At 40.9% G+C, this 24,896-nt stretch overlaps 1 protein-coding gene across 3 annotated transcripts in view; it reads left to right on the forward strand.

The window, feature by feature from the left end:
- KDM4B (lysine demethylase 4B) overlaps positions 1–24,896 on the forward strand; it is a 90,986-nt gene that overhangs the window by 25,770 nt on the left and 40,320 nt on the right. For all 3 annotated transcript variants that reach the window (XM_037385131.1, XM_037385132.1, XM_037385133.1), the window contains exons 6-8: positions 10,770–10,819; positions 14,025–14,128; positions 18,430–18,567. In XM_037385131.1, coding sequence (XP_037241028.1) covers positions 10,770–10,819; positions 14,025–14,128; positions 18,430–18,567 — 292 coding nt within the window. The remainder of the gene's footprint in view (positions 1–10,769; positions 10,820–14,024; positions 14,129–18,429; positions 18,568–24,896) is intronic.

A 24,896-nucleotide genomic window follows, 5' to 3' on the forward strand; every position in this document is an offset into this window, starting at 1 on the left:
AGTGATATTCATTAAAAGCATTAAGAGGAAAGTGAGATTAAGTTTGGCCAGGCCAAACAGCTTTCCACTCTCCTACCCCTTCCAAAACTGTTACGTGAAAGCTGCTTTGGAATAGGCTTTCTGCATTGAGAATCCACGTGCATGTTGATTTGCTCTGAGATTCATGAAAGGAGTGATATATTGAGATGCAGAGTTGCATCCTCCTGTAATTCACTGATAAATGAGAGCAGTGCAGCAGCGAGTTATTAATACAGCCTTTCAGGCTTCATATACCGCAGACATTAGTTAATCAATATAAACCACACTATACTACTCCTATTCAAACAAGCCTTCCTCTGGGCTGCCTCCGGGTCTGAGGCGTGCTGTGCGTCCTGGAGGTGGTGCTGTGGGTGAAGGATGATGTAAAGCTCATTAGAAAGGGAATGGTGCTAGCTGAGCGTCTGCTCTAAAATACGGAGACGGAAGGAGTTCTAACTTGTGTGATGTGGATTGTCTTCCCAATTGGGTGCCTGCAATTGGAATAGTGGAGATTTTTCTTTTTAATAGACTTGGAGTTTTGTTGTGTTTTATTATGCTGTTGCAGACAGATTATTAAAAGATAATTTTTCTGATGCAGGGGAGGCAGGTCTGGTGTGTTGCCTTTCTTCATTCACCCTCATCTAGTTTCGAGAGAAAATGCTATGAAGATCAAGCCAGAGGCTTGGACTGATGGGGTCAGCTATGGAACTTGTCTGAGGAGGGACTGTTGCTCTGTCTGAGAACAGATGAAACTACCTCAGCCAGCTGGCTGCCTGTACCCACTTGGTCTCCTTTCCTCTCACTCAGTTTTGTGCTGTGTATGTCACCCCCCCCCCCCCCCCCCCCCCCCCCGCCCCCGGAGTCCTCTTTATGTTTCTTACTCTTGTCTAAACCGACTGCAAAAGACACTGGTATTAGTATGTACTTTGCTGCCATGTTAGTTTTCAGTCTGTGCATTTTATGTCCATCTTTACTTGGCCTGTTGTGTTTGCTGAAATTATAAGCTCTTAGAGGTTGGGTTTCATCTGTGACTTGTGCCTAACCTAGCAAAGTGCAGATCCTTCTGATCTATGGTTTGTCTTTGTACCTTTCCATAATGATCTTGGCAGGTGGCGATGCTGATCTGTGATCACATCCTTGTTTTTAGAGTAGTGTCTGCAAATGGGCTTCTACTCTGCTGACAGTGTTTATTGTGTGTACTGCTCTTTCCACCAGCACTAATAATTCATCACAGCTCAGTGGTCCCAGTCTGGATCGAGAGCAGCATGTCTTTGATCCAAGAAGGCTCTAGCTGCGGCTTACTCTTGCGTTTTGAAAGGGTCTGCTCAAAGCTTAGGCCTGATTTGAAATGAAGATCTATGGAAGTTTGACAGGATCACAGATTGGTTTTAATAACTGAGGCTTCTGAACAGTGCACTCTGCCACTGAGACAAGATGGGAGGGAGATGTGCTTCCACGCTTCATACAGCTCTTTCAGCCTGATCTGACTTGGGCCCTGTGGGAGACTGAGCTTGCAAATTCTGGCACGGTATGGCACGGAAAGCAGGGGTTGGAAGGACCAGAAGGAACCGACAGTGGTACTGCAGAGCTTTGTCTTTATTCACGTTTTGTTAGCACGTTGGCAGAAATCGGGGTGGGGTGATGTTTCTTTACTAATCGGAGAAAACTGACGTTAGGTGATGCCAAGTGCAGTGCAAGTGTAGTTTAAAATAGCAGAAGGCTATAGTAATGACAGTACTTAAATAGCAGTCTGCATTGTCCCAGTGCTGTGCAATTGTTAACCAGTTAATGTTCCGAGTAATACATATGCCGGGTTTCTATCCACTTGATTTCTAATTGGCCAATCAATGTGACAAAGGGGATCAAGTAGAAGAGATAAAGGAAACTTTACAAACTGTCTCTGATCTTTATCAAATCTTAGTTGTAACACTTCTAGCTTTGATGCTGACAAGAGCATAGGCACTGGCTTCAAAGTAGTAGCTGTGGTTTGAAACTGCAGCTTGATGACGGGTGAGGAGCATTAAACCTTTGGTATGTGGGTTTTTTTCTCCTCAAAAAAGAAAAGTGTGTGTGTATAGAAGCATTGCGCCTCTAGCTCAAGGGGTTTCCTAATCCAAAAATACCTTTCATTACTAGTGAGCAGATTTCTTTTGTTCTGTAGCAATTATCCATATTTTTTTTCCAAAGGCAGTGAGCAGGAGCATGTGTCCTAAGCCCAGTGAATCATAAGATTGTAGAACGGTTTGGGTTGGAAGGGACCTTAACGCCTCCCTGCTACAGGAAGGGACACCTGCCACCAGCCCAGGTTGCTCCAAGCCCTGTGCAACCTGCCCTTGAGCACTGCCAGGGATGGGGCATCCACAGCTGCTCTGGGCAACGTGTGCCAGCGCCTCGCTCCCCTCACAGTGAATATTTTTTTCTTTATATCTAATCTAAATCTCCCCTCTTTCAGTTCAAAATTGTTACCCCTCCCCCTATCACTACACTCCCTGACAAAGAGTCCCTCCCCAGCGTCCCTGTGGGTCCCCTTTGGGTACCAGGAGCTGCCCTAAGGTCTCCTTTCTCCAGGCTGAACACCCCCAGCTCTCCCAGCCTGTCTGTGTAGGAGAGGTGCTCCAGCCCTTGGATGGTCTTTGGGACCACCTCTGCACTTGCTCCAACAGGTCCAACTCCTCTTTATCTTCTGATGATCTCCCCTGGTTACCTTGTTCTCCCCTTGTTTCTTGAATTGCAGTGAGGTGGCTTTTTTTTAGAACACAAGGTCTTTGAAGCATAATCTTCCCTTTTCTTTATATTTGTACAGTATCCACTACAAAAAGCAACTGGTAATTAATAATCTGATTGCCAGTTTTGGGAAATAAATCTAATGTGAACAGGTTCTTCAAAACAAATAATGTAGAATGGCAAGGGGATGAATATTGTAGTCATTCATCTCTGTTGAATTGTACACTAATTATCTTCTTGGCCAAACTGAATGGATAAATGATTTCATAATGTTTTTCCCAAAACACCTTTTCTTAGTAAAATACCTCCTTCATGCTGCTGATTCACTGGATGCAGAAGCAGACGATGGGTTTATTTTGTACATGTGGAAGGAGAGTCACTCCAATGTGATCTGTAATTTTCTGCTTTGTGCCTGGCGTTTGTTGCTACGAAGCTAACTGGACTGGTACATTAATAGTCTTTCCAGGAGCAGATGGTTGTTCATATTAAACTCTCTGGTTTAAAATAGTATTTAAAAATTGCATTTGAGTTCTGGAAAAATCTCCTTTTTGTATTCATTGAATTTTGGATTAGTGAAATACTGTGAAAGTAGCTCGTTGCCCGGTTGTTTCATGCAGATCTTGTAGTTAGGAGTTCAGGTGTACCTCTTGAAAATTCAACTTGCTTTAAAATTGGAGTTCTAAAAAGCTGCTGTCTCATGTCAGTTCTTGAAACTAATGCCTCTTCAACACCATTTCTGCCTCATTACGAATTGAATGGTTAAAGAGTCTTTTAGCAGTGTGTGATCGACACAGGTGAGGTTTGACTGTAATCTCCCAATAGTCAACCCGTAAGGATTTGGTCCCAGCTCCAGAGTGAGCTGAGATTTTCTGCCTGTTGTTACTGGAAAACAAATGGAGATTTGCTATTGCACTGACTTAGTTTCTCGAGGGAGGGAGGAAGTTTCTCATTTTGCTTACTGTTCTATTAGCAAAATTGCTTCCCGTTTCTTCATATTGTGCTTGGCAATGGGATTGATAATTAGCGATGCACGTGGAAAAGAGATCTTACAGAGTGAAACAGGCGCTGCGGTGCCAGTGCTGAGAACGCGTACTGTTAGCCAGCCCTTTCTGAGCAGGTTTTGTCCTGATTTTCTTCCTGTGCTGGTTCCCAAAGGACTGTGTTTGAGCAGCTGTCTGCAGAGCTCATTTTTCTCCGAGCTTTAGAAGACAGGTTGATTTGGTGTGTTTGTGTGGTTGTAATCTTGTTCTGTCATTACCTATTTACTCCTTATTATGGCTTTTTGAGCAGATACTCCCCAGCCTCTGTGTTTATCTTTCTCCCTATGTGTATTTCAATAAAAATACCATTATTTGAAATCATTGACACTGCTGGTTAAAGATACTGAATTCCATCATCTATTGTCCTGTAAAATGATCCATTAAAGATAAAACTGCAGACACTTGATAAAGGTTCTTTCCTAGGAACAAGGAGCTCTCTGATCCATGTGCGATCTTATCTCCAGAGCAGGGGTTTGCATTCTTGATGTAAAGGAGCCACAACAGAAGGGGACGGATGAGGGAGGCCAGAGATTTTAATTTCCAATGGTGATCTTGAGGAGGGGAACTGGATGCTTACAACAATTTTACTGTGGGGTAACTTCAGATATTGACAAAGAGGAGGAGAGTTGATTTCTGTCTTTTAACAAACTGAGAGGGAGAGGGGGATGAAGAGAGGTTGAACATGGAGGAAAGCAAAGGTGAGAAAAAGAGAGCTGAGCATGAAAGGCAGGGAGATGACAATGCTGTTCATGGAGCAATCCATTCTTCTTGTTGAAATGCCTTTTCTTTTTGGTGATTATTTTTTTTTTTTTTTTTTTAGTTTTCTTTCATACAGGCTGCAAAACAGCTTAAAAATATTGTGGAAAACCCCTGCTTTTGTTGCTGTGAGCTTTAATTTGACACTGCTAGGAGATGTAATATTCTAAGTGTTTTACCTTGCAGAAATACTTGGCCTTAGGAGCAGGATGCAAACATTGCAAATGAGGGACTACCCTGTATGTAGTCGTGGTTCTTAATGGTTTCTATTGGGTGATAAATATTCTTGATAGACTAAGGGGTTTTCTTTGGAGGCATTGCTGCTGTCGTGTGGGCTAAAGATGTTGAAGGTCAGGGTTCAGATTATGCATTTATGGACACACTTTGTCTTGCAGAGATTGAAATAATAGTTTTTTATTCTGCCTGTCATGATTGAGAGTAGGTTGGTATTTGAATCTTCAAAGGGTCAGTATTCCTGGCACAGATAAATCTGCTTTGAAGACAGATAACTAACCCCCAGCCTGACACATGGTCATAGGCATTTTAAATGCACTGTTCTGTTTTGGTTTCTGTTCCTTATTTCAGTAATTATAGCATGTTAAACTATGTGGGGCTTGTTTGGCCAGACCTTGTGCAGACACTGTGAAATTAACTTTCTTACTTTCTCACATGAGTCGGACTGAAGTGACATTTCCAAAGCCTTGTGGTTGAACCTCCTGCCCATGGTGCCCAGTCTCCAGTCGAGAGTGGGTGCATGAGGTTTAGTAGTCTAATCACTGCTTAATTGTTCTGTGTTGGTGCAAGGAGAGACTGACGTGTAATGAGGTGGGGAGGCAAGGTGGTGTAACTGTCAGAAATTCTCCGTGCGTGTGTGTCACTGTAGCAAGAAAAGGTCTTGGAAGCTTTTGGAGGAGGTTGAACTAAGGGACGGGACAGTCTGGTCCTCTGCCAGAGCTAGTGATAGCTTCAGGAGAGAACAGCTCGTCTTACAGGGAGGAAACCTGCGGCCAGGGTGTGAGCAGGCTGAGGACTGCCTTTGTTACAGGTAAAGTTTTTAATAGCGTTCAGTGGCCAAGAAGATGGCAAAATTGCATTGCACCCCCTTTGAAGAAGCAGCGGTGAGGACAGAATCTGAGCTAGACTGGAAAGTCCCTGAAGAGCACTTGATGCTGGAAGCTGCCGCTGCTGTGGTGAACTCCCTGTTAACCATCCCTTAATGGCTTCTGAACTGGTCCTTGTATCCCAGGATGGTCCGTCTGCTCTTTTTTACTGCCACACTCGTTTAATTCCTAACTTGCAAGACATTTGCTTATTTATTTTCATTGTTCCTGATAATAATTCTAAGCCATTAGAGGGGAAAATTGTATTCAGAAATGCTGTTTCACACTTTATTTGTTTGATGATTTAGAGCGATAGAAAATAGCACATTTGCTGGCTTTTATAGTCTGATAATTATCCGTATCCATCAAGCCATTCCAGGGGAATAAACAAAACACCAAGAAAATTACGCTATTAATGACATCCTTTATGGCAAATAGGAAGGATCTTTCTTTTGTGTTAAGGATAAAAAGGGGACTGTCCAGTTAACTTAAGTTTAACGAAGGCAAACTACCACTGTAGGGGAATGATTGTCTAACATGTGTAGCTTTGGGGCAGATACCTTGTGGACCTGTGACCCTGGTGCCTGGTAATTACAACAGTTTTGCAGGATATTCAAGAAATCAAAAAATTACATGGAGGTAAAGATCACAAATGCTGGAATTAGGTTTCATGAAACAAATTTGGAAGATGAAAGTCTTTCATGTAGAACAGTAAGTTCCGTATTTGTAGAAGTGATACTTAATCTATTTCAGAGACCTTCTCTTGTTTTGGTAGAAAGAGTAGAAAAATGTAATTTAAAAGGATCAGTATATTACTTTCAGATTGTTGACTCTGGGGTAAGATGACATTTTGAGTCATATAGCTTTAACTTTTTCTTGTCTTGAAATTTTATTTTTTTCCCGTTCTGTAAATCTCGTGTTCCCTGGCAGCGCAGCAGGACGTTATTCATGCTGTAATCCGGCAGAGTGCTGAGTGGCAGGTTTTCAGGTTAAGCTTGGCCCTTTGTCTTGGTCAGTCACTGCAAGGCTGACCCTTGGAAGTACGTACTTAAAAAAATCAGTCACTTGGTTTGTTTGCAAGCCCAGTTTTCTTGGTAGCTCGATATATCTTAACACAGTTGCTGGTTTAGCACTATGTACGTAGACTTCGCTTTCTTTGGGGAACCGGGTTGAACCCAAAGGGACAGATTTGGCACCTGAAGCAGTGGCTCAAGGTCAGCGTTTTCAGCACTGTTGTGCTTTCTGTTGGCTGTTGCAGATGCTTTCTCTGAAGCAGAAGTAGTCTATAAAAAAATGGTTCTTAAATGTTTTAACAGCCCTTATGCTACCACTGTTGCTTCCCTTTACTTTGGCTTGTTTGGGGCGATGGAAAATCCTTGCTCCATCTTTGCTGTGGTTAAAAGGGAGTGTCAGCTCGCGGCTGGGTCGAAGCTAATCCTGCTCTGTGCTAATTGAGTCTTGCCCAGGCAGAGAGATGTGATGAAACTGCTTCTGTCAACGTGGGTGAAGGGCTGGGAAGTTCTGAGTCTGGTAGTCTTGACCCAGCTCAATTTGTGGAAACTGTAGTTTATTTTGGCCAATTGATACAAAAGTGGTATTTTGCTTGTTTGAGGTTTTTTTCATCTCTTTTTCCTTGTCTTCATGGAGTGTATTTGTGCTATGATCTCAATGGGACAGAGAAGGGAAGTAATTTAACATGTGTTTTGATTTGTCTTGTTTGTTTGCCTGCTTTTTTTAAAGATTTTGATAGGGTGGAGTGGGTTAGTTGTTTTTTGGTTTGTTTGTGTTGTGTTTTTTTTTTTTCTAGAGGAAACCTATTATGTTTATTATTTGGGCTGGGGTACTAAAGGAAAATAACCATACTATTTGTGGGTTAAAAAAATCTTGAAGTATTCAAGGGCATGCATATAGAAAAGGCAATTACTGGATGTGCTTTGCCATGCATAATCTTGTCAGTTGTCCCTGGAATTAAAGATGTTTTTGCTGTTGATCTGAGCCCCAGCCTGTGGGTGCAGGAGGGATAGTAACAAATCGTACTGAATGACAGCATTTTGTCAGTTCCCTCTGTCAAGGATTTTTGTCCCCCACAAGTGCCTGGCCATTTTTCATAGTGAAAGCAGGAGGATGGTACCATAAGGTCGTACACAAAAGCCAGCCCTTCATGGATGTTTATGTGCTCAGTAACAGTACTCCTTTGATTGCAGCAATTTTTAATCTTTCCATGTCGCCTCCATTGTTATTCTGCCTTGTAATCAATCATTTTCTGTCTAGGTTGAGCTAGCTAGCTCAATCTGTGCGATACTTGCTGAAGCCTTCTGTTGCTGATTTTAAATAGCAGTCCAAATTCTTTCTTTATTGCCTATCTTTATGTAAATCAGTCAGATTTGTGAGTGTAACTTAAAGCAGAATTTGACCTACTTCTCATTCTCTTCTGCAGTTAATTTTTTTAATTCCTCAGAATAGATGTATAAGGATGTATAGGCTTTGCTTCCTAAAAGACCGGCTCAAACACAAAAGTTAATTTCTAAAATTGGAGTCAGCTATTGCCAGGAGGCTGTTCTGTGGTAGAGTATTCTGATTTGTATATTATTACACATAGTTCTTTTTTATAAGCTGGAAATTCCTCCTCTCTCGCTGGTTTCTATCCAAGCAAGTCCTTTTTCTTTGTCTCTCCATGGACCGTTTTCTCCAAAGCTCAGCTTGGCTTTTTGCAGTCTGCAGTTTCAGATAACACAATAAGCATGTTCCAATGTATTAAACTTTTAACATCCTCAAGATTCAATTAATCTTATCTTTACAACTCCCAATTACAGGCACTAATTAAGTGAAGGTTGCATTGTAGGCTGGGGATATTACATTAATCATTGGCAGCCTTGTAGCCATAAATTAGTTCTTTCCCAATCCTTCAGCATTTTTCCCAGAAGGAATGGAATGTCTCATTTCCCTGTTTTAAGGGCCATTAATCCCACAAAGGAGCTTTGGATCAGGATTAGTTTTATCACATTTATGTAAGTGATGAATGGTCTTTGTAAAATGAAAGCTACTAGCTTTGTCCCAGACAAATGAAATTGAATTGTTTTATAATTATGCAGTTTAAGGCACTGTCAAACTTTGGTCGGAGGATGTTGGGAGTCCATTGCTGCATTTATTATTTTACAAGATTAGGTACTACATAGTGTTTTCCCTTGGATTTTTTTTTTAAGCCATCAGTTTAAATCGGCTTAATGTCTACGTCTTGAAGCATCCTATGTATGATTTCTGTCCTTTGTTATCCTTTCTAGCCTGCCAGACCACAATAGGTAAATACTGGTTTTGTACGAAAGCAATATGGGATATGACTTCTATCTATTTCTCCTTACATTGTTGATAAACTTTAGACTTGAAAATTCAGAAGCTGAGCAAGGGGACTGGCTCTAAGTCCTCTAAAATCAAGTGTATTTTGAGAGATCCTATCATAAGTAGAGCAATACCGTTTACCTGTTGCAGAGATCACGTGGTTGCCTGCTACAATATCCTGTTTTCAGTTTGTAATAATGAGATGTGATGGTTTGACATCTTTATTGGAAATAACAAAAATAATGCATTTTTTATTATTCACGCTGAACAAAAGTTATAGCTGGCAATAAATGTCATTCTCACAAATGTAAATTTTCAAAATTCTGTAAAAAAAAAATAAATGGTGTGAGAGCCACATTTAATTTGGCGCTGTATGTAAACGATATAATTTACAAAATTCCATTGACTTTATTATGTGTGTCATCATGTTAAATGTGTTTTAAGTGTATCATGGTATTTAGTACCCTTGGTATAACCTGAGTGCATAACATCTTATTTGCCTGATTTTGGTTCTGTGACTATTGAGGTAGTTTAACTTCAAAGCAGTAAGGTAACAACAACTTTTGGGAGGAAAACCAACAGATTCCAACTTTCCTGATTTTTGTAAATAATCGTTGCACATGGCACTTTCTGCAACTATTAGAAATGCTTTTGCAGGTTTTTTTCAAGTTGTTCTTAACTTCTTCCTTACGCGAATGCACACTGAAGTGTCCACATTGCCTGTAAGAAAACAGAAATTTCTTGTTCTTAACTGTCTGCAGCGGGCTGAGCGCATGTGCAGTGGCTGTGAGCTGTTCCACGCGCAGAAGAGCTTGGAAGGCCCCTGAGTGATGGAAGTGGACGGTCTGCATTTTTCCATAGCCTAGCGCATCATCTTTTTGCATGGCAGTGTTGGTTTAGAACTCTTGTTGCTGTTTTCCAATGATCACAGGAGAATATTGCCATTAGGCTTGTGTGTGATTTTAGGCAGCTGATCATTTTTCCAGAGTTACGTTCAGTACTTTGCACTTGTGGGGAAATCCCCCCCCTCCATGTTACAAATTCTTTTGTGCTCTTTTTACTCCTAATCTAACAAAACTGTATTTACAAAAGTCTACAGTTGTTACCTATACCATATAATGTTTTTATTTCTCAAAGACCCTGCTGTTTCATTTTCACATCATCAAGAAAATTATCAAAGAGTTTAATTCTGTTACTTCACATCAGACAATACCATCCAGCGTAGATAGGATTGACTGCTTCAGCCTTTGTGAAGAATATTTACTTTCTTGAATAAAATGAAACAGAGTTTTCTTTGAAAAAGTTTATCTTAACGTGCTCTAAATATGCTGGTGCACACAGACCCTCCTTCACACCTTTTCAGCCCATCCAAAACGTCTTGTGTGTTAATCATTAACACAGCCTCATGTGTTTATTTTGCAGATACCTTTCCAGCAGAAAACCTGCTTGCTGTTCCCTAGACCAACTTATTTCTGTTTTTTCCCACGCTGTATCATCACTTTGTCTTCTCAGTTTTCCTTCTACCTTGTGAAGTCTTGTGGAGCCGTTTGCAGGAAAATTACACACATCATATATTATATCTAAGCATTTTTATTAAAATACTGGCATTCTCCCATGTATTACGTGTTACTAATACCTTCCAGACTTAGAAAATTCTTGTATTTCCAGACGGTGATAGTAAATGTGATGTGCTCTAAGTTATAACCACACTTGTTTCTAGACTTTTTCTTTCACTGTTTTTACATTATACAGTGATTTTAATTCTTTCTGTTCTTCTGTGTTAACTTTCTTCTAGGTATGCCATACCTCCAGAACATGGCAAGAGATTGGAACGCCTGGCGAAAGGTAAGCTTTACTTCCTCCTGTGTTTGGACAAACGTGTGGGTGTGTTGTTGGTGAAAACTGAATTATCCCAGCAGAGAATCCTACCCTTGAGTTTTAAATAGATTGATAAAGAATTGATGTTGAACTGGCTGCTATGATTTGCTCTTGCAAGAGCTGCTTGATGAACTCACTGCACTGGTATAATATCTTCAGAATCAGGAAAACTGTCAATGAATTTTCCTACTAGTGCAGCTCTTTCTCAAAGTCTTCATCTTCTGACACACCGTGACCATAACTAAAATTCATAGGACAAACCCCTTGAATTCTGAGGCATTGAGACCAGACGCTTCCATGTCTGGGAAATGGGTTTAATTAGACACCCATCATTCATCTCCATGTGTAATACGAGGTTTGTCACGGTGAGGTGAGAACTGTTGCTCCCATTGTGTGGGGTGCACCCCTGGGGGCTCTTTCCAATACACACACACACACACACACAGGCACACTCCCAACCCATTCTGCAGGGAGAAAGGGTGGTAGGAACTGTTCTTTCCTCCTAGATTACAAATGTTACGTACTCAGTATTAGCATTGGTTACTTTCAGCCTTAAATAGGAAAGCGCTTACAAATTGATCAACAGTGTTCGTGGAGAATAGCTAGTGGAGTTCTCGCTTCACTCCGTAGTGATGCTTTATTTGGTTACTTTCCTTTTATTCCAGCCTCATCCTCCTTTATCTTTTCAATACAAGAAAGGCTATCTGGGGGTGAGGGGGAAAGGGAGAATAAAGGGGGGGAAAAAAGCAGGGCTAGCGTGAGCTGTGGTGAGCTGCCACCCCTTCGCAGGCTGTGTGTATGTGTTTGGCTGAACCAGGCGCAGCCTTGGCTGCCGTGAGCCCACCTTGGGTTTGGGATCTTGCCCAGCTGCCTGCCAGGGTCGCCCTGCCAGCGCCCGCCTACCCCCAGCACAAGCAGTGAGCGCAGGCTGCCCTGTCCTGTCCTTGGCATTCCTGCTGGTTTTCAGTTGGTAGTGCTGGCAGCTTCAGGAAAGATGTCTGACTGCAGAAGTATATATTTTTTTAATTTGTTGATGTTGTGTTTGGGGTTTTTTTTGTTGCTATTTTGGTTCACTTGCAAATGTTCTAGGCGCTTCTCAGCTAAAAAAAGCTCCTGTCCTGGAATAATTAACTCAAAATCTACATGTTCCACCTTCAGTGAGGCATATTTTAATGATTTAAATCTGTTGTTGAAGTTAGTGCGGCAGAAACAGGCAGGAAAATCTGGAAGACACTGTTCTGATGCAAAATGAAAAAAATTACTGATACTGCCTTTCCAGAAAGGAGGCAAATTCATAGTAAAGATACTTCTAGTTGACAGTCTGACATTCTGTTGACCGTTTTGTACTGGAATAGAAAAGGGGAGGGTGCTGGAGGGAGCAACTGGTTGTGTGGAATAAACGCAGAATGAATGGGGATAAACATCCTGCAGCATGGTAGTGGTGGTTTCCTGTGCACTGAGAGCCACGATCCCTAAATACAAATTATATTGAGAATTACTGCTCAGAGATGTTGCAGTTCAAAGCTACCATCCAGTTTAGTCATTTCCCCGGTTTTATAAAAGTTAATTTCCATCTATTAAGTCAGTAAATCCAGACGACCTGTTCCATGGAACCTGAAATAGCACACAGAAGTCTGACATAAGCAATTGCTGTTTGTAACAACTTTTTGCCAATGATCAGGTTTTGAGACACATCGATGGCTGGCAATGTATAAACCAAAAGCAAATTATCAACCACCTAGTCTTTGAGTTTTCTGTTGCTTGGTACCTTTTGGAAGTTGGGATAGGTAATGTTTTGAGACTGCAGTGACACAGTGTTACTGCTTGGGCGTTCTCCCTGTCCTGGGCAGTGGTCTATACCCTGAAGAAGTTTACTGTGGAGAAATGAGTGTGCAATTAATATGGAAAATGAATAACTGAGCTGTAAATGGGCACACTGGGAGAGCTGTGGAGCCCATGGGGAGAATGTTAATGTGTTGCCATGTTATTGGTGCTAATCACTTAAAATGTGGTTCTTTATTAGTAGCTTAATGAGAGCCACTTAAACTGTGCATTAAAAAGAGGAACTGCAGAGAGGGATGACAGACTGGGTAGCAGACAGTCATAACTTTAATTGAAATGCTTTTAGTACAAAAATATAAGAAAACCTGGAACCCAGTAATCCTTTTTACTTTCTGAAACCCCTTCCATTATGTCTCATCAATTAGTTTTGTTTCCAAAGCTTGGGTTATTTATTTTCCGAAATGGTGATGTTTTTTAATCCCTATAAACACATAATTTGTTATCAAATCACCCACTTGGAGTGAAACACATGGTCTGGAAGAAAATGGTGTTACATTGGTTGAGCTGACGTTTCTGGGAGCAAAGTGCCGGCATCAAGGGGTTTGTTCAGTTTTTGCCACAATTGTAGTGATTATTTGCGGGTTGTTTTAATAGCTCAACATGGATCTTGTAGCTCTGGTAGAATTTTAACACTTAACAGAGCTGAGATGGCGAGTCAGATGGCACTGCCTCTGCCGGGTTTGGTAGTGACCTCTGTGGGCAGTGAGCAAGTGTCCCTCCTTCCGCTGCTTTGTGATGGATGTGTTTTGTTTCCTTTCTTTCTTATGGTTGAATGTTAACATCTACATGCTTATTTTTTTGGGGTGGTATGTGGAGCGGATCGGTTGGAAATCATAGGAGTTGTATTACTTTCCCAAGGATAATAACAGCAGCCTGTCAGAGCAGGTATAAAAAGGACGTGGCAGTGTTTGGAGCAGGGGGTACATGCTGTTACTTTTTCCTTGTCCGTATTCAGAACCAGGGTGGCTCAGGGTTTGGGGCATGAACCAAAACTTGAGACAGACAGCTTCTGTTTTTCATTTGCTAGAGGTCTGCTGAGATTTTGGCCAAGATACTTATTCCCAGACACAAAAGACGTAGATGCTAACTCTCAACTTGAATGGAATTTAGACTTACGTGCCTCAATGTGCAGTTTTTTGTCACAAAATTTATGTAGTATTTTAAACAATGAGGGATGTACTAATTACTTGCATCTTCAGTTGTATGCCTATTGTTCTGATCTATATCAAGTATTTAGGCAGGTTTCCACTTTGTCATTTTGTCTCTGCTTAAATAATTGAGTGGATATACTATTCCTATAGTGATTCTCCTCTTGTTAATGTCTCCACAGGATTTTTCCCAGGAAGCTCTCAGGGATGTGATGCTTTCCTCCGTCACAAGATGACCCTAATTTCGCCCTCAATCCTGAAGAAATATGGCATTCCTTTTGACCGGGTACGTACAAAGGATGCATTGAAGACACTGGCAAGTTGTAGAGGTGCACAAAGCACAGCACCCCTCTTTTAAGGAAACAATTCATTGCAAGCTGCTGGGGAGCAATTAGCTTAATTTCTAAATGCATTATTATGTTAAATGTATTCTGTCGGTTTAAAGCAGGTGGCTGCCTGTAATTGAGGATTTGTGGTTTGGCTAAGACACTTTCTGTGAAGTGCTGCTTTCTCTTCATAAAAGCTTCTGCTAGAACTAACTTTGTCAACTGGGGAGTCTCTCCAGGTAGAGAGGGGCAAACTGCAGTACAGATGCTGTGGCGTATCAATCGGCAGCATAACTCATTGCCAATTCTGGAACACAGACTTTTTTTTCTCCTGGATCCGATATGAACTGGAGTTAGGCGTGCTGGGTCTTTGTTGTGTAAGCGTTTGTTCTGCACTAAGCCAGTAAGGATTCATGAATCTCTTAAGTCCTCTTATTTGAAATGAAGGGTCATGTTTATTTGGTATGATCGTTTTAATGTGCTTATTCTTAAAGTCTTCTGGCAAGAAGTAAATCTCCTCAGCCAAGCATGCTTACCACGGATTTAGTATCTGTGCAGAATCAATCAAACAACTACCGCTGCTGTGTGTTACCAGCACACAGAGCCTGTCCTGCCAGGATGCCCTGCCTTTGGATGTGGAAAAAGGCACTGAGTTAGAGGTAATGGGACTCAACTCCAGTGGGAAGTGTCAAAGAATGCCTGGTGTGAACTGATTTCATCCTTCCCTGTTCCCTTTGCATCATCATCTGTAGATATTATGGCCATCTTTCATAAAGTAAGAACTCTCGAGTTCTGATCACTTCTTAATATTTCTTAGGCATGGTTTTGTTAGAGTTAGTCCACCTGAGACAAAGCGTAGCACCTGTTTGATGAGCCTGGTGATTCTTTGAGATGGAAGTAAAAGATCTTGACTTTTTTTATAGCATAAAAACTGAATTCATTCAATTTACTGCTCCAGAGACTGTTTCATTTTTCCTAGTGGTAGGCTATGATGAATGAAATTTGAAGTGTGATCATCTGGCTTGTCAGATGAGCTTGCTGTCAGTGCAGGGGAGACTTGCACGAAGCGATGTGGTACTTATGGTTCAACATCAGTGGCTAGGCTTGGCCTAGTTTGCACGATGGTTGATAATAAATTGTTCGTAGAGAGCAACAAACCATTTTTCTTGTAATTCTATCTGTGGAACCTAATTCGCAAGTGTGAAAACATAGGTACCTGCTACACATGGTTGAAAATAATAATGAAAATATCTAATTACAGAATTTGAGTTTTTTGGTAAGGATTTTAACGTTACATATTTCAGAAAAGTGGATATGTGGATTGGAATAGGGGAGGCATCTCCATTTAATGCATAGACAGACCTTTAGAAATTACTTTTGCTAGAGGATAAAAGATGTTCTCTATACCAACCATAATCAGAAAAGAGCACAAAATCTGTAGCCAGTGCAAGCTCTGAAAAATCTGTCTGACCTTATCTTTATTTGCCTAAACCGTAAAATTTTAAAGACTTCTTTTTATGCTGGCTTCTGCTTCAATTATGAGCTGAACACTGTGTCTTGCTACTTCTTGCAGTGTTTTCCTTATGAAGTTTTTTTGACCAGAAGCCATAAGTTGTGCAATAATTGGCTGAACAGAGCCTAAAAGGCATGCACTGCTCATCTAAAGGAGCTGAAGTGATAATGTAAGAAGTCCTTGTTGGTGCGCGCTAGCTGTTGTAAGTGAAGTTTGCTGTGCCATCCCCTGGTGACATGCTGTCATCCAGCAGAATGGAGGAGAATAGGAAATGGGAATTAATTTCTGCCATGTCATTCAAGCAGCGTGTTGGGGCAGTGCTCTTGGGTCTGGTGGAGGTCAGAATGCAAAGGAAATTCTTGCAGAACTTGTAATATTTGTGTTTTGTAGGCAGGCATATTTTTCTCCAGTATAACACACTGTTATATGTTTGATTTTTTTTATCTATCTGAGAAAAGTGGCATCAACTAGTAATTGTATAATAACCTATTTCTGATTGATAACCAAGCAAGAGGAGCAAAGGAGTTTTTAAAAAGGCAAGAGAGGAAAACTTCCTTCCAAGCTTATTCCAAGTCATCTTTGCTGAGCTGTACGGTGATAGGGATGGGATACAGAGGGGTTTAAATAAGGAGGTTCCTAATTTATTGCTTGGTAAAAAGTCTTCGCCTGTTTAGCTAGGCTTCCCACTATGAATTTTCTGATTTGTGATGTAAAAGCTTTTTGCAGATTGATGTCTGGTGTCTCCTTCATGCTGAGTGTATGCAGAAATTTTAATGCTAAGAATCTGGGGTGTGCCTCCCTGTTTCTTACACCACCACCCCCCAAAAAAAAAAAAAAAAAGACCAGTATACAGAAAGGATGATATTAATGTCAAAAATAAACTTTCTTTTTTTCAAGCAAGAGGGATTATTAATATGTTACTTAAATATAATCCCAATTTAGAGACTGTGGGGGGTAGTGTGTGTTTTATGATAGGTACTTCCTCCTCCATGGCGCTCCCTGGAAGGATGTTTTTAGATGTGAAAAGGAGGAGGAGATCTCTCTAGTCTGAGCAGCCTATATCTGAATACCTCCTGTCTGGAAATAGTAGCTTTTGAAGGAGGATCACTACTATTCAGAAACAGTGAACATGTGCCATTTTTCTTTAGAAACAGAGATAGGATCCCTTCATCTAAATTCTTGGCAGATTTCAATGAAGTGAATAGGCACGCATTTATAAATCTCTATAATGGTATTCTGGGAAAAAAAAGAAACAGATCAATACTAGGGCTTTTTAATAATTAAAAATGTGTATTTCTGTAATCTCCTATTGATTTCTCCATTTATTCCTCAAGAGCTTGCAGAAGTCAGTAAATTTAGGGCTTTCTCCATGAGTGGCAGTTGGTGCTGGCTTTCCTTCAATAGTTATTACTTTTCTGCATGGCCTATCCATCATCTTGAGTGCTTTCTAATTTATTGTAAGGATAATGTTGACAGCAGTGACATGGAGGACATACACTGTGGGCTTGAAATGAAGACACCAGGATGTAGATTTACGGACAGAAACATAATCTTTCCGTCTTCTGAAGCTAGCAATCTACCACTCTGTTTTGATTTATGGAGGGGTGTGGACAGGAGGATGCTCTGTGGAGCTGGGTACATGCAGGACTTCGGCACCTCTTGTCCAGAAATACTGCAGAAGCTTCTTGTATTACCATAATCAGTTTTTATTCTCCCTTTTTTCCATTATTCTGCTGATGTTAATGACATTAGCAAGTTTAGGTGTTAGTCCAGCCAAGTGGGTATGTGTTTTAAGTTCTGCCCGTTTACACTTTCTGTTTGCACCCATCCTTGTGTTTGTAAGTGGAAGTTCTTTGAGATCTCCAGGCTCTGAACTGCTGTGGTGTGAGTTACTGCTGGTGGGAAGGGATCCAGATGGAGCTGTTTGGCATGTGGCTGCTATGAAAGGTCTGTCAGCACTTCTGGGCTGGAAAGACGGGGAAGGTCAAACTTTGCCTCTTTCCTAATCGGTGGAAGGGAGGTGCTGCCGCCTGCTCGCTGGGCTGGAAGGATCGCTCCAAGCGCGCTGTGTTGCTGCCAGTTGCTCTTACGATCCGTGCCATACTCTTTTTAACACTTACCTTCCTTTTTCCCCCAATGTCTTCTCTGCGTAAGATGTAAAAAGAGGATTTTCTAGAAGCATTGCAGATAGATTGGCCTCTGATTGCAGCTGTAATCTGTGGAGTTTCTAACCCTTGTATTAATAATATCCATAATGCTTATTGTCGTTTTAATTTTGCTTAAGTAGACAAAATGGTGGGCTGTAATTTTTAGGGTGTTTGACTTACAGGTGAACAAATGGGAGAGGAAAATCCATGTCTCTTGGCTCCACTAACATGCTGGTGGGAGTGTAGGTTTGGACTTAAGGTGAGCGGAAGTGGTCATGATCTGAAGATTTGTTGATCATTTGGAATTTTGCAGTCTGAGACCCTTTTTGTAACAGGAACCTGAATCTAAATAGTTCAGATCTTGTAACCCCTTCCATCCATTGTGCTGTCTTTTTTCCTTCACAGAAATACTTAGTATTTCTGCAATTAACCAGAAATTGTTCTAGATTTAGCCAAGAATTGGCAATGACTATTCTACCTGCCCTCCAGTTGAAAGAGAGATTTAACCAGTGATTTATTTAATTTTTTTTAGGTCTCTGTTTTCAAGCTGCTACATTAACTGATCTGTGGGCTCTCTCTTCCTTTTGGTTTTGGTTTTCAGATCACCCAGGAAGCTGGAGAGTTTATGATTACATTTCCTTACGGTTACCACGCTGGCTTCAATCATGGATTCAACTGTGCTGAGTCTACTAACTTTGCCACTTTGCGATGGATTGACTATGGAAAAATGGCAACCCAAGTAGGTGTCCGTTGGGATGAAGGATTATTTAAAACCACTAGCTCATGAAATACAAGGGAATGAGAGCGGGAGACTTACCCTTAAGAACAAAATGGAAAGTGCTGTTGTTTTGACAGTGTGCTCTTTCATTGTGCCATGTTGCTGTTTTATGCCTGTTGATAATTTGTGTCATTTTGAGGGCATAGAAATGACTTTCTCAAATGCTAGGTGTTACGTACACCTTGCAAAGAGGTTGTTTTGAGGCTGGGATTAGTTTTCTGATGCATCCAAACTGCATTTCACAGTGAATAAGGTGACTGATGTAACTGAATACAATTCATTAGGTACACACCGAAGGGGAAGGAATAAGCTGGAAGTACTTTAAGCTTTAATAGGACTGTGGTAATAACCTTCTGAAAATATCTGAATTTCTCTAATCTGTGCACTCAGTTAAGTTTGAAGAGGAGAGTCATTCTGAAATGACTTTGTGTGGCTATTTCTCATTAGGGCAGATTTCTTGTACTATTTGTTACTTTTGGCAGTTCTGAAATCAGTGACAGTTTTCACGACAGCACGCATACTACATTCTCTTGTTTTTAAGTTTGAAGTATAACTGATTCAATAGGATCTGTGAATTTTTAAATCAGCGGTCAGTTCTACACAGTCTTTGGGAAAGGATAAGTGATTACAGAGGGGGGGTAGCACTTGAAAAGTGCCTTAGATGTTCCTTTCCAGAAAGGCAGATGTAGTCTTCACTCTAGAATAGCACTTCTGATACCTCCTTCACTTAATTTCTTTCTGTCAACTCAGCTTGATTGTAACTTTTGTAATGCATCCTAATGCTTTCTTTTGGACAAAACCAACTCCGTTCCAAACGGACAGCCAGTACATTTGTGTCTGTGTGTGGAACAATGTAGTGATGTCCATTTTTATTTACAAAGGTTTATATTCTGAGAGTAGCAAAAGGTAGAGGATTACCAAATGGCGTAATGCTTTTCTCAGCTTTGGGATCCTGGGGTCCTGGACAGTGCACTCTTTAACCCTCCACCTTTATGCTGTGATGCCTTTGGCCACTTTTGAGCCAAGCTGAAACTTTCTATGCAGAATTATATTTGGTTGTGATCTATGTTGTGTGTTGTTCAGCCTGAGTGGATGCTTGGTGACTAATGTGAGTCACTCTTTTTTGCTTCTGGAGGCTAGTGCTGTTCTGGCTCTGCAGGCTTCAAGGGATCTTGTAGAATCACAAAAAAAACCCCCTGTGCGGTTTCTTTCTATTTTTCCTTTTTGCTAAGTGACTATCATTAACCCAACTAGAAAAGGAAGATGGTTGTCACCCCACAGGAGCCTTTTTCCTGCTTTTCCCCCTCTTTGTTGTTCTATAGCCTCCCTCAGCAGCTGCAGGCGGGCAGTCTTTGACTATCCAATGGCACAATAATTAGTGTCGGAGAAGCTCATCCCATGGAAAGCAAGCTCAGCCGATCAGGTTCCTGAAATGTGAAGTGTCTGTCTTGTTTATTTTTTTTCAGTAATGTTCAGCCAATAGTTTCAAGGACTCTGCTGTTAGCCAATAAATTTGGTATTTGAGCTCTTTTTTAAAAATAAACAGATTTTATTACTTCATTTCTGAAATTACAGGGGTGTAAAAGCATCTTGTTAGGTATGCTAGGGGCTGTGCCATGAAATATAAAAATGAAATATGCCATAAAATGTGCCATAATACACGAACTTGCAGTGCCAGTGTGGTAACATCTCTAAATTTCTAGTGATGGCAACTGAAATTACTCTCACAACAGAGAAATCCTCATGCTGAAAAGTTTCATATTTGGCTTCTCTGTCTCCCACCACTATTCAAGTGGCAAACTCTACAGTGGTGCTTGTAATCTCTTCATATCCCATCAGGTCCGTAGATGAGACCCCACGGTAGCAATCGAGGCTCCAGGGCCAGGTAGAGGCTGGGGTGGGAGTTGTACATTTGCATTTGTTCTGGAGTTAAAGGGATGGTAAGAAAAACCTAGAACCGTAAGAGTCCTCAGTCAGTGTTCAGTGTCTTAACCTCAAAAATAGCCAAGCAAACTTGGTTTGAAAATTTTTTAAAAATCGTGTTTGTCTGCTGTGACCTTGTATACCAGGTTTATCTGTAGCAAACGGTCATGGTATTACACCCCAGAAAATGGGGTTTATCATGGAAATTCTGACAGACCCTTAACTACAGCAGTGCCAGCAGGCACCGCTCTAATATTAAAAGCAATTTTGGGTTCAGCCATGTGTTCACAAACAAGTGACATTTGGGAAGTGCAGTTTTAGATTGAGCCTCCATGCTTACATTGTTAAGCAGCGTAGCGTGAAATTACTGAACAAGCAGCACAGAGAGCTCTGAGCAAATCTAGGGAGAGGAAGTTGAAGTGTGGAAGGAGACGCCCAATTTATTTCCATTGCACTCAGTGGCACTTGTCTGTTCAGAGATTTCCATTTAATATTGCCTAAACCAAGCACTGCATACATGTTAATTAACCCTTTGATACCTTACTATCAGGTTCCAGATGAGGTATGAATGCTGTTACGCTGTAAGGGCAAAAGGTGTGTTTAAATCTCATTTTAAGTTAAACAGGGACTTAATGAAGTATCGGCTGACTGTGTACACTTGAGCCGCCTGCACGTTTGTGGAGAGAGAATTTGTGGAGAGACACATACTCTGGAGGGTGTGATTTTTGGTTTAACTACTGCAGGTTTAGTAAATGTAAGAAACAGCTATATTGATTTCTGTGCTCTCAGGCACAATTAAATTATCCTTTCCCACATCCAGGCAGGTTTTTGTTTTTACTTGTCATACATTCTGTTGTGAAGTTCCTGGAAACTCTTGGCTGGGCAGCACTCTGCCGGCCCACACTCCTGCTGCAGTGGAAGCTGATTCTCCTTTCCTCAGGTTAGCAATACCTTGTCCTACCAGTACTCATGAGATCAGGGACAAGGTAAGGTTCAAAATTAGTCAGCTGTAATGTTCTCCTGGACGTTATCCTGGGGATGAAATCTGGATTCTGCTCTACTGAGAGCAATAGATGTCGATGGCATAGCGTAAGAGAGCACTCACACAGGAAGGTAATGGCTCACCTCAGAGAAACAGACAGAGCTGTGCTAATTACCTGCCAGATGGATGAAATGTTCTGCTAACCACAGCAGAACCTGCCTAGGCTGTAAAAAATACATAATAACTAGGTGAAGTCTAAAGATCAGCTTCTTTAGACACTAGTTCTGCTCTAATTGTAGAACAAGCATCAGCATTAGCCAAAAAAAAAAAAAAAAAAAAGGCAAGGGCTGCAGAGTTGTGTAGCAAACTGATAGTGTGTAAATATGCTTGTGTCTGTGTAACCTTGTAACCAGGATGGTTACAAGTTACTAAACCAAGTGGAAATTGGTTTAGTCAATACCCAAGTGAATAAACTAGCTGTCCTGTGCAGTTCAAAGCTTTTTGAAAACCTAGGGAGAGGTTTTGGAGTCTTTCAGAACTGCTTAGAAGTTGATGCTGTATCCCTGGAGACATTCAAGGTCAGGCTGGACCAGGCTCTGGGCAACCTGGTGTGGTTGCAGATGTCCCTGCTCATGGCAGGGGGTTGGACTGGATGACCTTTAAAGGTCCTTTCCCATCCAAACTATTCTGATTCTATGACTCTGTGAAGGAATTGGAGGGGTGTAGGTGTAATGATTTCATGCCTTTAGATGGAAGTTGTAACCGCTGCTGATAAGGAGCCTCGTGCCATAAGAGCAAACCTTGACTGAAGTATCTTTATGAACCGAACATAGGGCCAGTATGCAGAGATGTCTTCATCTGCATCGGACATCTCCAGCGTCTGTTTAGCGCGTCCTAGGCTCAGGTGGGCAGCTGAGCGCCGATGGCTTTTGGCACGTGGGTTACCACCAACATTCAGCAGAATTCTCTGCTTTCTGTCTTAGTTTTTCCCTGGTCTTGTTCCAGCTTTGTAGTTGTAGCAGGTGCTTGCCTCTTAAGTCTGATTTGCTGATCCTTCTAATGATTGCTTCTCCAGCTTCAGTGCTGGTGTGTGACAGACAAAATTCATGTCATCTCTCGTGATGTGTATAAATCCTCAGGACTGATTGCTCTCTGTTCTTAGCAAATGTCAATCTCTTTAGACTCAGAGGAAGGGTATAACATTCTCCTTTACTTCATGTCTTTAATTACATGGTGGTGTACCACTGGGAAATAGATGTCTTGCCTACAGCTGGACATTGTGCCCAGAAGTGTAAGAATTAACAGCTCTTTAGCTGTTCTCCCATTTACTGGCAATGTAAATGTCTCTGTCCTCAAGGATCCTTGTGTTGCAGCTGACTGACTTTCCAGTCAAGGTGACTTTGAGGCCAACCACAGCTTGCCTGCTCCACCTGATGTGTGTGGAAAAGCTGTGGTTGAACAGCACATCTGTCAGTTACCTGTCTAGGGGTGGAGAGGGACCTTCAGTTAATCTTGGGACTCCTGTAGATAGTTCTGGTGTGCTGTCACTACGTCTTCCCAAAGACGTGATGGGAATTCATTTCAGCACTCTTCGCAGATCAGACTCTGGCAGGGAAAGCTCTCTTCAAGGTACAGTCCTGTTTGACTAACATGAGTATCAGTGTGTCACAGGGTGCATAGTAAAAAGAGATCCAGAAGGAGCGAGTTTGCATTAAAGGGGTTTTCACAGTGTTGGAGGTATTGGCACGATATTTCAGGAGTGAGCTTTGAACCGAATACCCTGCTTCAGACCTTAATAGTACTGATTAAATAATACAGTTGAGTAGGGATAGTTTTATTTTTATATACTATAGTTCATGTTTACCTGCATAGGCAGAGCCTAGAAAATTAGGAAGAAGTATTTTCCTTTGTACTCTGTAGTTGGAGTTCTTCAGTCATTTGTCTTCTGTGAACTTTGTCATGTGTGGGTTTTGTTTTTGTTTTGTTTTCTTTTTTCTGTTCCATTGTTGAAAGCATCTTGGTGAACAAAAGGCAGTGGAAGTTAATTTTAATTTCTTACCATTTGGGTTTCTTTTTTCTTTTTGTTTTGCTACATGAGCCTGCAGTTCCTTTCTGCATTACTGGTTTGATTTGTGTCGTTTCTGAAAACTCTGGGATGCAGCCATCAACAGACAGAGGGCCTTAATAGCTGTGTATTTTTTATATATATATAAAAATATACATAATATGGTTTTATACATTGTTGTATATTTATTATATAATATACATTGTATTATTTTGTATAACATATATTCAATAATACTGATTATAATAATTACAACTGATATAATTATTTTTATTTGTTAAATTTAATTTATAAAATGTAAATATAAACCCAACCCTTTTAAACCCAAGTGTTTTACTGAAGTGTCCTTCCTGAAGTCGAGGTGGCCTGTAAATCTCCTGGTTTTCAAAAGGCGCTTTGAGAGCGTACGCTTTTGTAAGAAATTGAAGTGTACCTCATGAGTAGGCTTTTCCATTTCTTTTGCAAACCAGACTGGTAATAAGTGGATGGGAGGGGAACATTAAATTAAACTTTCGCTTACGCTAATAGCAGACACTCCTGGGTGATAATGCCTGTGTTACTATCAGTTGACATTTTCATACCTTAATTTTATCTCCTGTTTACTCCAGAGATAGTGCTGGAATTATCTATCTCAATATAAAATGGGGTCAAGTTGCCCTTCCTTCCCGAATCCTACGTTTTACGTTCTGAAATAAGTAGCCTTCATCTCATCCTGTGCCGTGTTCCCACACAGCCCTTCACTCTGCGCAGTTAGTCCCGCTCTGCTGCTCAGTCATTCCTCTGGGGAGCGGGGGAAGGCAAGTAAGACTCTTATCCTTGGATTTTACTGATAGATAAAGGCATCTTTGAGAGAGGTGCCTTTTGGATCTCAGACTTAGCTTATTTCTTCTGAACCCTTTCCTCACATGTTTGGGGTTTTTTTTGTGTAATATTGGAATAACAGATTTCAAATTTATATTTGGAGTATTGGTGATTTACAGTTGTCTGGCATACAATTTTCCTTGTGAAGTTGAAGCTTGCTTCAAACAAGGACATTTAAAGATGTCCTTATTTTCGAAGATAACAAAATTCATAAGGATTTTGCAGAAACTGTTTAGTAATACTAAAAAAAAAGGGGAAGAAGAATTGTATTTTTGCATTACTTTGTATGTGTGCCTTAACTGACTCTAGACCTTTTAAGCTTAGAATACATTTAAAAATCTATTATGGAATGGCATTTCCATAGTTTTTTGTCAGATTCAGAATTACTCTTGTACAAAATCTCTTCCGCCTTTAACTTTGTACATATTTTATTACTTGTAAACATCCCTAATACCTTAC

Source organism: Falco rusticolus, chromosome 4, assembly GCF_015220075.1.
Source record: "Falco rusticolus isolate bFalRus1 chromosome 4, bFalRus1.pri, whole genome shotgun sequence".
Classification (NCBI taxonomy): domain Eukaryota; kingdom Metazoa; phylum Chordata; class Aves; order Falconiformes; family Falconidae; genus Falco; species Falco rusticolus.